The sequence below is a fragment of the Cololabis saira genome, chromosome 6 (genome assembly GCF_033807715.1).
Source record: "Cololabis saira isolate AMF1-May2022 chromosome 6, fColSai1.1, whole genome shotgun sequence".
NCBI lineage: Eukaryota > Metazoa > Chordata > Actinopteri > Beloniformes > Belonidae > Cololabis > Cololabis saira.
The window spans coordinates 6,418,850-6,432,454 of record NC_084592.1 but is presented as its reverse complement, the minus strand read 5'-3'; the positions used below and the strand labels follow the sequence as shown (position 1 = coordinate 6,432,454).

At 41.4% G+C, this 13,605-nt stretch overlaps 1 protein-coding gene across 13 annotated transcripts in view; it reads left to right on the top strand.

The window, feature by feature from the left end:
• The first annotated feature begins 5,284 nt into the window (after positions 1–5,284).
• map4k4 (mitogen-activated protein kinase kinase kinase kinase 4) overlaps positions 5,285–13,605 on the top strand; it is a 140,242-nt gene continuing 131,921 nt past the window's right edge. For all 13 annotated transcript variants that reach the window (XM_061723111.1, XM_061723118.1, XM_061723117.1 and 10 more), the window contains exons 1-2: positions 5,285–5,531; positions 5,763–5,828. In XM_061723111.1, the coding sequence (XP_061579095.1) occupies positions 5,475–5,531; positions 5,763–5,828 (123 nt within the window). In that variant the 5' untranslated portion in view covers positions 5,285–5,474. The remainder of the gene's footprint in view (positions 5,532–5,762; positions 5,829–13,605) is intronic.

Sequence of the window (13,605 nt, the reverse complement as noted above, 5' to 3'; positions counted from 1 at the left end):
AGACGGTGTTTTCAGAGCAAATGTAAGACAAGTTTAACATGAAGAGGAAGAAGTTTGCTGTGTTGGCACATGCAGAGGATAGAAAGATGATTCAGCTACTGATCAACGGGAGATTTAACCAGTACTGGAGTTGAGGGGGGATGAGGGGGGACGGCATCCCCCCTGAAATAAAATCAAAACGATCAAAATCATCCCCTCTGTAAAACTGCCATCCCCCCTTTCCATCCCTTATGTCATTTCATCAATCAATGTGGTTTTACTGCTATTTCAATATTTAGAGTCATCACCAGAAAAATAACACCAGAAAAATAACTTATTTGACAATTTTCACCTGTTTCAAGTAAATTTTCACTTGAAATAAGTAGGAAAATCTGCCAGTGGGACAAGATTTATCTTCTTATTACAAGCAAAAAAATCTTGTTCCACTGGCAGATTTTTCTACTTATTTCAACTGAAAATCTACTTCAAACTACTTGAAAATTGTTGTTTTTTCCAGTGATAAGTCTTGTTTTAAGTGTAATGCGTACTAAAGTAATGACTAGTGACTAGTAATTTTTACTAAAATGAGACATTTTAACTATATAAATATAATTTTTTTTAAGATTTTGAGTTTTTGCAGTGATCCATTTTACTTATCCTGTGAAGGACAGAGTCATATTGATAAGTTCAGAAAAGTGTTTTTTATTGTTGTGTTTTGATGTATTTGATGTAAGCCCAGTGGATATTTAAAGCTTACAGAAGGCTGCATTTAACTGCTGCTATGTCATTCCTGCAGTATTTCTGCAGGTTTTTTGGCCAGTGCTATTATTTGTAATATATTATTATTATCTGTCCCCATATGATAAAATCCACCATCCCCCCTGATTTTTTTTTACAAATCAGAATCCATCCCTGAAAGGAAATTATGTTGTTGCCATAACCTCAACATCTCCTTTTCAACCCACTTGGATTTAATAATTATAATAATTAATTTTATTTAGAGGGCCTTTCAGGTAAACCAAGCTCACCTTACAAGAGATACAAACACACATTATATAAAATACAGTTAATACAAAGGGAAAATACAAGACAAAAAAGCAGCAACAGACAGCATAAACAAAGTGCATATAGACCAATAAATAGAACATATTTAGGGGATTCAATCAGCTGCTCCCACTCTTTAAATATCTTTTCTGTTGTCATGGCTACCTAACAGGTTTTATAAAAGAAGTACAAGTACGAGGAGAAATAACTTAAACTACCCAGGCCAACAGCAGTTGTACAACTGAAAAGGCTGTATTATTAAAACTGGTGTGGCACTAATCTACAATCACAGAACAGAGAAATGAACGGCAAACAGAGGACGTCAGCATGTTTTACTCCAGAGCAGAGTCAGACGTCTCATTATGGATCTGGGAAATCTCATGTGACTGGGCAAACATTTTTCCAGTAGATGTTATTCAAGTAAATGGTTCTTGGGAATTCACCCAAACGGGAAGATAACCTGATTTTGTCTGTGCCAGAAGTGACGGGCAGACCAGTGGGAAACTTAACCAGTTTAAAATGTGTCCACCAAAGGACCACTCAAGAAACAGGCAAAAGTAACTAAAGTAAAAGAATGAAATACCTAAAGAGAAGTGGTAGAACTGGAGAATTTAAATCCCAGTAATCATCCAAGTACGGGACAGGGAGACATTTCTTTCAGATGATATCTGCTCAGCCCTGGGCAGCGGGCTTGAAAGTCAGATTCCCCCACAACCTTTCAAAAGAGGATGCTGATATCACCGTCACATGACATTCTGTCTGCATGCAGCCTGTCTGCACAGCAGTACTAAAATATTTATGCCCGCTTCTTTCTGTTTCACATGCTCTGATTGCACTGTAACCATCCCTGGTTGAGGGAGCAGCAGGATACACAAACACGGGTTGGGAGAGACGGGGAGGAAAAGGACAAAGAGATCTTAAATACACTAAAGTACCCAATCTTCCTGAGAAATGTTTCAGATACAGATTTACTTCACTTTATTTCTCACGACAATGTTATTGCTGCAAAGACGGAGATACATCACTGTAATCTAATCATGATATGAAGCAGCGTATAAGCCACACTGCCTAAGTGAATAAATGACGTCTACTTTTTGTTCTTTTTAATATAATTGTTTAATGACCATCAGATACATTTATATTGTTATAATTTATTAATTTTTTATTTTAAGTTAATATCATCAACCATTTTGGCTTAATCCCTTTGAGCAGAGGGATTGTCACATTGGATCAAATAATGTGCACATTGATGTGGCCCGGTAGCCTTCCTGACCCAAGCCCGAGCACAGACAGAGACGCCACAACTACGAGCAATTTAGAAGCGTCAGTTAATATGTACATGTGTGTATATACTGTATAAGTGTATATATATATATATATATATATATATATATATATATATATATATATATATATATATATATATATATATATATATATATATATATACATATATATATATACAGCAGCAGTCAATGTCACCCCATTCAAAGTGAATGGATGGCAGTGCCCAGCACGCTGTCATCGTTTCAGATAACATGTATTCAAAAAACGTCTTTGTTTTAATCGAACATATTGAGCCTCATGATGAACCAAGGAGGATAGTTCTGATGCAGAAGACATCAACAATTAACATTTTAATACCCAGAAACAGAGGTCTGACTCCTGTGGTCATTTCTGCTCATCGGGGTGACTTTGCTATCTCCAGTCTGCACAAACCTCCACTTGATGCATCGTCAATAACATCATCGGCATAACAACACATTAGAAGATTTTGACCTTAACTGTCTAGATGTGGACTGGACCGGATCATTCAGACTGATGACATTTCAGGAGTACACCAGTACAGACAAGTACCCCCTACACATACGGACGGCGTCGTTGACCCGAGAAGTTTTTTATTTCTTTTTCAGATCAAGCAGGGACTGACCAAAGCTCCTAGACTGTGGACATGTCTGCTGGCTGAAAGTGGGTATTAAAGAATGAGGAACGGTTACTGTACACTTGTATGGCAGTGGCGCCACCAGGGGGGGGGGGGCAGAGGGGGCCACGGCCCCCCCTACAAATTTGCTGGCCACCCCACTTGCCTCAATAAAAAGCCGTTAGGGCTGCAACGATTCGTCGACGTTGTCGACAAAAATCGATAATCAAAATTGTCAACAATGAATTCCATTGTCGACAGGCGTGTTTTTCCAATGGAGTGAGGCGTCTCACTTCAATACAGTCTCTGCCGAGCGGTAGCGGGTAAAACAAAAATGACGGCGTCCTGTAGCAGCTGCGCGTAACAAAACTTCAAAAGTTTGGGAGCCTTTTAGCCTGGATACGGCGAATAAAAAGATTACTTGCAAGGTTTGCAAAGCAGACCTTGCTTATCACGGGAGCACGTCGGTAATGCACGAGCATTTGAAGAGAAAGCACGTCGGACGGTTGAATGAAACGGACTCGGCTTGGTAAGATATTAAGCGTATTTTGGCTTTAAAAGAGAACTTTAACGTTATGCCTGACTGTGCCTGACAAAAGTATTTTAAATTAAATGCATGCAGTCCGAGGATGAGAGCCACCATGGAGCCCTTTCTGCAAAAGAAGCAGACGTGTAGCCCACAACAGGCGACTGCCCTCGCTGATCAATACTGATCTGTGATATGAGCAGCTCTCCATGGTTGATGGTGACGAGTTTCAACAAATGATACACCAGTTCAACCCAGAGCACGTCCCGCCATCCAGAACCCATTTCACCCATTTGATGGAGAAAAAACACGAGACGATAACGTTTTATTTTATTTTATAATTTATTTTTTATATAACACATTTGCCTGTCCTTAAAAAAATGAAAAATAATGGACAGAGGTTTATTTATTTATGGATGTATGTCTATACTGACTGAGCACTGTGCCTGTCCTTAGTTTTAGATAGGACATTTTATTTACTTTTTGTATGAACAGCACTAAAGTTGAATAAAATATCTATTTTTCATATTATCATTTGCCAAATAATTAAAGCAACCTCATACTAAATTTAAGAAAAAATTACTAATTATCCGATTAGTCGACTAATCGTTTCAATAGTCGGTGACTAGTCGACTATTAAAATAGTTGCAGCCCTACTTGCCGGTCACATAGATTCTATCGTAAGTTATGCGTTCCATCCCAAATCATTTGGGCCAAATGCATATCAGTAGGCGTTTCTTTAAGTATTTCTGAGCCTGTATACTACAACAGTATAATAAAATCCTGTAATGATGGCTTTTAGTTTTGGTGTGCACCCCAAGAATTGAAGTGGCCCCATCCGGCCCCCCCTAGGAAACATTTTTGGAGGCGCCCCTGTTGTACTGGTGGGTGTAAGAAAAGGTGTAAAGAAAATCCGGGGGGGTGGTGGATTTTATCATATGGGGACAGATAATTTGTGCTGATACAAATAATATAATATATTACAAATAATAGCACCAAAACGCCTGCAGAAATACTGCAGGAATGACAAATGCAGCCTTCTGTAAGCTTTAAAAACCACTGGGCTTACATCAAATACATCAAAACACAACAATAAAAAACACTTTTCTGAACTTATCAATATGACTCTGTCCTTCACAGGATAAGTAAAATGGATCACTGCAAAAACTCAAAATCTTAACAAGAATATTTGTCTTATTTCTAGTTAAAATGTCTCATTTTAGTAAGAAAATCTCATTACACTTAAAACAAGACTCATCACTGGAAAAAACAACAATTTTCACCTGTTTCAAGTAGATTTTCCCTTGAAATAAGTATAAAATTTCAAGTGAAAATTTACTTGAAACGGGTAAAAATTGTCAAATAAGTTATTTTTCTGGTGTTATTTTTCTGGTGATGACTCTAAATGTTGAAATAGCAGTAAAACCACATTCATTGATGAAATGACATAAGGGATGGAAAGGGGAATGGCAGTTTTACAGGGGGGATGATTTGGACCGTTTTTATTTCAGGGGGGGATGCCATCCTCCCTCATCCCCCCTCAACTCCAGTACTGGGTGTGAGGGGGTCCGGGGACCCCAAAAACCCTGGACCGGCCCTGGCGGGGGCAGGATGGAGGGACAGGGACAGACAGACATACAGTATAGCCTGATTTATGGTACCGCGTTTAATCGACGGCGTAGGGTACGCGGCGACGCGTACCTTACGCCGTAGGCTCTGCGTTGGTGTAACGCGGTACCATAAATCATCCTTCAGACTGAATGGGAGGAGAGAGGGCGGGGTGAACACACACACAGCAGCTCAGTCTCAGTCAGTCTCCACGGTCGGTATGTAGCATCGGCGGCGCTCCTGATTCGGACTAGAACCAGAGGAGAAAACGCGCTTTGCACGGACACTAGGAGCAGCAGGATTAACCCTGACCCCCAGGAGGATGAGACCAGCACCGTCCGCCTGAAGGAGAATAAAACACCCTCATTCTGCTCTATTATCTCCCTTTTTACAAACATGGCGAACGACTCTCCGGCTAAAAGTCTGGTGGACATAGACCTGGCCTCGCTGCGGGTGAGTGTTTGCTACACGGACACTTTAGACGTTATTAATGTGTTAATATTAGGAGACAGCAGCGCTGTTGTTGACAAGCTGCAGCGGCTTCTCTTTGTCCTGTCCCCGCCCGCTGGCGAGGCGCACCGGGCTACGCCGCTCCGCACACCGAACAGACCCCAGCGCAATTACTGGAGGAAATCAATTAGTTATTTCCTCCCCTGATATGTGTGTGCTTTCTTTTAAATTCAGGATCCTGCAGGGATTTTCGAGCTGGTGGAAGTGGTCGGAAATGGCACCTATGGGCAAGTCTATAAGGTTGGTTTGAACATCAGTGTGTGTTTGTTTTAAAGCCCCTGCCCAGAACCAGCCGGGCGGAAACTGAAGCACAAACATGCATTTCTGTACCCCCCCCCGCTCCTCACAGCCTCGGGAACACGTTTATTCTGGCCCTAACACCCCCCCACCCTCCTCCGGTGGGGCTGGTGCGGTCTGGCCTGGATTATCTCTGATAGCGACTGCTTCCCAGCTGCTCCACATCCTTCCAGCATCAGTTTATTCATCCATTTATCTACATTTGACATTATTGTCGTTACACTAGCAGTGCAAACATTGACACGGTGCAGTTACACCTATTTTGGTCCAACAGAAGTCTCTCTTCTTCCCTCCCTCCTCATCCACACCCTGGTATCACATCCGCTTTACGGTGCAGGCTTTGCATCATCCATCAGGCCAAGCCGACTGTGCACGGCAGGCCCGTGCACAAGCCTGCCGTGCACCAGCCTGCCGTGCACAAGCCTGCCGTGCACAAGCCTACCGTGCACGGCAGCTTTCAACCCCTCTGACCGGCCCGTTCGCCATTGGGTGGGCGGTGTTTGATTGCGCATTTGTGCACACCGTTGGCCAGCAGGCCTCTCTCTGCTGAAGTGGCTCTGTGCTGCATTGCAAGGGATGGGCCCTTGCACACATCCACACATGCACACGCATGCATGTCTGAGGGAGCGCGTGATGGAGAGCTGGTTTGTCTGCGGCCCACATGTCCGCGTCCCCTCGGCCCTCAGAGATGAGCAGCTACATCATCCTGTTGTTGCCTGGTAGGATGGAGAGCAGAGGAATCAGGACACGGCTGCAGGATCTGCCTCTTTAAACTTCAGAGTCAACACGAGCTGCACTCTACTGTAGGAAATATGTATTTAATTATTATTTGCAACCCATTGAAATATTGTTAAAGGAGCATGAGGCAAGAATAAGAAAATGAGACTCATTAGCGCCATGACGACCGTCGGGGTTACTGCAGCCAACAGCGAAGCCGGCACGGGAGCGCCGTTCAAATCAAGCTCTAAATATGACTTAATGTTATCTTACCTGGTCAGTAGGAAATGAGCCATGTCAGCATCTTTTTTCAGTCCCAATTCAAGTTGAAGCTGCCTCCATGACTCAAACGCGTGTCCAATGTTTACTGGTGCGCCGCCGAGAACGCGCATGCAGCGTCATGTGACGTCACATCCACAGGACAGCGCGGGAAATTCCGGTCACAATTGCAGCACATTTTGCAGCACACAGCCTGTTCAAGGCAACGGAGAGATACACTAGAGGGCTCATTCTTTTTGGTTTGGAACGCTTCATCTGACATTATTACTAGAAAACTTAAAACGTATACGAATTTTTTTCATAAATCCTGCCTCAATCCTGCCTCATGCTCCTTTAATGTTTCTGCATTGAACCAAAGTGTTGACTGAGCACCGATCTGCTGCTGGAAAATCACTTGGTTGGGTCACGTCAATGTTGCAAAAGAGTAGCTGTGATATGGAGAGATGGTGTTCATCCATACTGCATGAATCAATGTTCACGTAATGGTGTGTCGTGGACTGTATGGCGAAGCTCTGTCCGACTGTAACTGCTGTCAGTTCTCAGCAAATGTAAAGCTGTGCAACTGTCCTCATAAAAGGCCTCATTGTCATTTTGGGCTCTGAAGTCTGGCTATAGCATATATCGCCGTGTGGGTTGGAAACATTTGCTGAATAGGCATTCAGTCCTTAAAGCTACACAAAGGAGTTTTTTCTCCCCATATGAAAATATAATTTTTGATTTAATTTGATTGGCTGTGCTGTGGAAGCATTGTCCAGCTCTCGCGGTCTCCTGTCCTTGCTAGGGGCAGAAACCACCCAAAGTAGAGCCGCTTTTCCATCACGCAGTTTAGAGAGTTCTTGGACTCGCCTGGGTCTCGGTCGGTTTCCACGACAGTTCGGTACCACCTCAATGTGGGTGCGGCCATCATGGCGAGCCGGCGTGAAACGCCGCTGGTTAGCAAACCTACTCCTCCTTGCACCACGGAGTAGGTTTCCTTGTCATCTTTCGCCGTACCAAAGTTTAGTCATAAAGTAAGTATGGCGGTGGCTGTTGCTGGGTTTTGAATATGGCGGGTGAGAAGGAGTTGCTCTGGCTCATCAGAGATGTTACTCTCGGGCCAATCGGTGGCCTGCAGCCTGGTGATGTTGCATTTCCAGCTGAGGCCAGCCGAGCAGGTACGAGTGGAAAGGACCTGTACGTCTGGCTGTCTCCTCCAGCAGCTGCATATGCCTCTGCAGCACCGCCACACATCTACATGAACCAAAGGAGCTCACAGTTATCAAATGAGATGATTCTCAGGGTCACAAAAGTGGCTACACCACCACACCTGAACTAAAACCTGCATGTTTTCCTTTGTGCTGCTTTCAACCATCTACTTTTTTGTGTAGGTCCATATTGACTATAAAGTTGGACATTCCAATAAATGTTTTGCAAAAGGGTGTCCTGAAGCTTGTAGGCATTTGGTCATCTAAAAAGATCGAAACATCACTCAGAGTTTCATATCTAAAAGGCCTTCGACTGAATGTTTGTGCCACAGCAGTCCTAAGCTTTGGGGTGAAACTATTCCACTTGTCTCCATGTTGGTCCCTGCAGATCTGCTGTAAATCTTCACCTTGGTTCTGTTCCATACGGTACTTGATAAGGTCCTGCTCTCCAGGAAAACTTGAGCTCCTGCAGCCGAATGAATGAAGTTGAAGATGTGCTTCTTGTCCAGATCAAAGTGTCCCGGCCACATGACCAGAGTTACTCAGTGCAGCAGTCATGCAGGAGACTCCTAAACTGCTGCCAACGGCTCTGATTCATGTCTGAGGGCAGACTGGACCACTTCTTGTTTTTATTTATATATCATTTGTGTGTGTGTATACACAGACAGACACAGTATAGCCTCAGTGTTCATTAACTAATCTGAATCTGTACTTTATCTTGTCCCTGGACAACTACACGAGTGACCAGCAGCATTGAATGTTTCCACTGATGAAACGAGTGTCACTTTGAATCCCCTTCATAATGAGGCCAGCCCTCCGGCTTCTCTCTGTGACTTTTTGTTGCTATTACAGCACAGAGTGTACAAGGGAATTTCTCCTAATAATTAAGTACAGTGAATGCATTTGGTCTTATTTTTATGTTTGGAGAAAACAATAGAGAAGGGAAGCACGACTAGCTCTCTTTTCCCCGGCTGTGTGGAGGATAGTAACGACAGTAAACGTTTCATTAAAGCAGGGGGACAAGTGTTTGAGGAAATGCTCAGATGCACAGGAGCATAAATGAACCCTGACGTTTTGGGTTTAGTTCCTCAGGATTCATTGAGTCATAACCGCGTGTGCTGCACAGGTTTGACTAAAGATTAACCTTTTCTTTCCTTGACCTAAAAAAGTGCGAGTGTGTGTGTGTTTTGGTCTGCACATGTGCACTTGATCCTCGACGGTCTGTGATTGGCCGGTCGTCCCGGGCCAGCCAATCGCCTCCGACCGTGACTGACTGAGGCGTTGCAGCTGTGAGCACCGACAACAGCTGTTGGGACAGGAAAATAAGAAGATAGTGGGGGAGGTTCGGGGGAGAGGAAGGGAGACAGGAAAAACTGTCTTGAATTATAAAAATGTGTTGTTATGGAAAGAGAGAGTCGAAGGAATCTATATACCCGTCTACTTTGCACGTCAGATTTACGTTCTCTGCAAAATAAGGTTTGCTGTGATCAGAGGTGTCAAAAGTATTCACGTTCATTACTCAGGTAGAAGTATAGATAGTTTAAAAATACTCCTGTTGAAGTATCAACTCAAGTTTTTTACTCAAGTAAAAGTATAAAAGTACTGGTTTCAAAACTACTTAAAGTATAAAAGTAAAAGTAATGTAAGGGGGGAAAAAGCCATTTAGGAAAAAAGCCATTGAAAATGAATGCATCTTAGTATAATGCAAATATATTAAAGAAGCATATATGTGTACTATTGAGCATTAACATGTGTTTCAGAGAGCAGGAGATATGATGACTAGTTGTCTATAAGTATTGTAATGGTGCAAAAAGTCAAACTTCAGAGGCATGTTATCTATCCTAACCTTTATTGGAATGTACATCCAAGTTTAGTTAATTAGTAACAAAGTATTTGTACTTTGTTACTTGACACCTCTGGCTGTGATTGACTTTGGGGTTTATCTTCATTTATCTCACAGAATGTTTCTCTTTTTCCCCTGTGGGGAAGTTATTGGGCCAATAAATGTACTAGTGTCTACATAATGGGAAGCTATCTTTTTAGTATCAAGACAAACCAGCAGTAATCATCATGACTAATGAAAAAAAACATAAATAGTTGGGGAAAAAATCCACACATGCAGGGAAGTCTAATTAATGCCAACACTGGTGCTAAGCAACAAACAGTAAAGGAGCCTGAGGTCAAATCTCTTTTGCCATTAAACAGTGCGAGCTAAAGGAAAAATCAAATGGGAGCTGGAGAGAGAGAGGGAGGCAGGAGGAATTTAGCAAACTCTGGGGTGAGACCACACTCAGCATGTGGGGCTGGGAATCCCCCTCCGAGGAAATGGTTTAACCCGTTTATGACCTGCTCACTTTAAGACTCTCTTAGGCTCTGTCCTGAAAACCGCAGCTCTAATTGTTTCAGGCTCACTGGGATGTGCTGCCTTCAGGTTTGTGGAAATGAACTGTTTAGTGTTGTTCCCCGTGAAAACGACCTGGGGAACGATGGAGTTTGTTACCAAAGCCCTCGTGGTTGGAGGGGGAGCACGAGTTTGGACGTTTGTGTGGAAGCAGCAACGCGGCGGAAGTCGTTAGTGCAGTGAGGAGAAGCTGGTGGCTTTTTCTGCGATGGCCAGATTAACAAGTAAACCACAGCCCTGTTCCTGTCAGCTCGCCACATGAAACATCTCTGCAGCTTTTGAGTGGCAGGCTAAACTCCCCCGCCACACGGCATGTAGAGACACTGATATTGTTTCTTTGTCTGAATGCTGATACTAGGGCTGGGCGATATGGACCAAAAGTCATATCTCGATATTTTCTAGCTGAATGGCGATACTCAATATATATCGATATTTTTTTCTGTGACATAATTGGGGTTTCCCCCAAAGCATTATAGCATAGCATCTCTGTTAGCATCTCTGTTAGCATCTCTGATAGCTTCATTTTTTTCTGAGGCAAACCCTTAAAAAAACAGTCAGTTTTAATACAAAGCCTCGTGCCAAATGTCACACAGGTACCTTTATTAACAGAGGTCTGCACAATATCAAATGTATAAAACAAATGAAATAAAAATAAACTGCCTGCATATATAGAATAAAAATGCTTTTTGAATACAATAAAACAAATATCCCTTTCCTGCATAACAATTACATTAAAATACACTGTGCAATTAATACAATGTAGACAGTAACAGGCAGACTTTTCCACTGAGGTTGACAGTTGTGCAAATAACAAAACATTTGTGCAAATCTCAAATAAAACATTCAAGTCAATTTGTCACAAAATAAGCTATATCAAAATCATTAAAAAGAAAAAAAAAATTAAAAACATTTTTTTTTTTAAATCGATATAAACGATATTGTCTCGTACCATATCGCGTTTGAAAATATATCGATATATATTAAAATCTCGATATATCGCCCATCCCTAGCTGATACACATTGTTTTTACTGTTATTTCAAAGAATTTCACTCTAAACCATTATATTTTCACATCTCTTAACTAATCTGAGGGATTTACTTAACCTAACATCCTAAACTACCAGATTTTCTGCACTATAAGGCCCTTAAGATCTTTAATTTTTCTCAAAAATCAGCAGTACGTCCTATAAGCGCCTTATGAATTTTGCTGTGCTTACTGACCTGAACCAGTTTTATGTGGAACACTGCATCAAAAATCTGTCAAAATGTTTTAGTGACTTTGGTAGCAATGAAGTCGCTTCGCTTGATCGATGGTCGGACCGTTCAGCTGACACATTAAAGTCGGTGCTCGGTTGGATACGGGTTGCAAAGTCAGACAACGTTAGATAACTAGTTATGTAGTGCTGGCAAGCAGCCATCTTCCAACATCTAGTCCATGTTACCTTACTGTCACTAGACGTCAAGCATATGTTAGGTTTTTAGGGTAACCCCAGTTTTCAAATCTATATCATAATCCAGTTATAATCCAATGTTTCAACCTCACACTAACTTCAGTTGTCTGCTATTGCTGGCAACGATGAACCAATCATGCACCTTATGTATGAAAATAGACTTGTTCATTTACAGGACTGTGATTTTCTGTATTGCAATTACAAAAACAAAAATGTCATACATTCTGGATTCATTACAAATCAACTGAAATATTGCAAGCCTTTTATTATTTTAAAATTGATGATCATGGCTTACAGTTTAAGAAAACTAAAATATCCTATCTCAAAAAATTAGAATATTCTGGGAATCTTAATCTTAAACTGTAAACCATAATCAGCAATATTAAAATAATAAAAGGCTTGCAATATGTCAGTTGATTTGTAATGAATCCAGAATGTATGACATTTTTGTTTTTTTTAATTGCATTACAGAAAATAAAGAACTTTATCACAATATTCAAATTTTCTGAGACAGTCCTGTATATTGCGTCTTATAATGCGGTGCGTCTTCACTTCCTGTTAACTCGTCCCAGTGATTCTGAGTGAGATACTGGACCCGCATTCCCCTCCACTGTGGTCCTCACTTGTTCGTCACTCTAAAATATCTGTTAAATGTTGAAATTAGCAGTATTCCCCAGCCAGTTTCAGACATAGCTCAGCTGTTGGGAACATTGGCGGTGTCAGTAAAGTCTGCCTGGCTTGTGCTTTAGGTGTGTAAGCCACTTCTGCTGTCTTTCCTCAGCTGATTGAACACGATGAATCAATGTTAGGCCTGTCAGTGACAGAGATTACCGTACTTTATGTTCATTTGACATTTACTTTGTCAGCTTCTGATAAATTAAGCTTAATTGGTCAATAAAAGCCTAGATTATCCGAACAATCCATAAACCTAAAAATGTTTTTAAGTATGGACATATGAGGCATATATTAGGCAGTAAAAACCTAACTATGACGAGACATTGCTATAAAGTACTGTTGTTTTTTTCAAACAGTTTTGAATAATGTCCAGATTACTGCTTCCTTCACTACTGATAATTACCTCCACTGTGTCAGCTTAGATTGCAAGTCTTGGAAGTCAAAAGTCATCTTTGTTGTGAGTTCTAGCGCTCTGCTTTTGCTCTGCTTTTGGTAAAACCTCTAGGTCCTTTAGTTGTTTTTGGGGGGATTTTTCTCCCTCTTCTTTTTTCTCCCACTAAAAAGCTTCTGCTCTATGAACATGTAGACCATCCTGCACACATATCTGTTTAAAGATGTATATAGATTTTAAATCATGTTTAGGACTGAGCCTGTACGGACCAAAACTAAACATTCAGCTTTGTGGATTCTCATAATATTTTTTGAAGTTGGATGGTTCTTTATTGCTCTAAAGTGGTCTTAAACAAAAATACTGCTATAATTTTGGTTAAAATATTAAAAGGACTTCATTATCTGTTGACATTTTGTACTTTTGGAGATCACATTACTCTCTCAGCTATCCATTTAAGTCAACTTTTTGATCTGACCCAAAGGTGTATGTTCTGTTGTGAAAAAAAGAAAATAGATGTGTAACTTGATGAGAAAATAAGTAAAAACCCAGGACAGTGAACCCAAACCAAAAACAAAAGAAGATTTAATCACCATAATTGAAGTAAATGGATGCCAAATGGAAG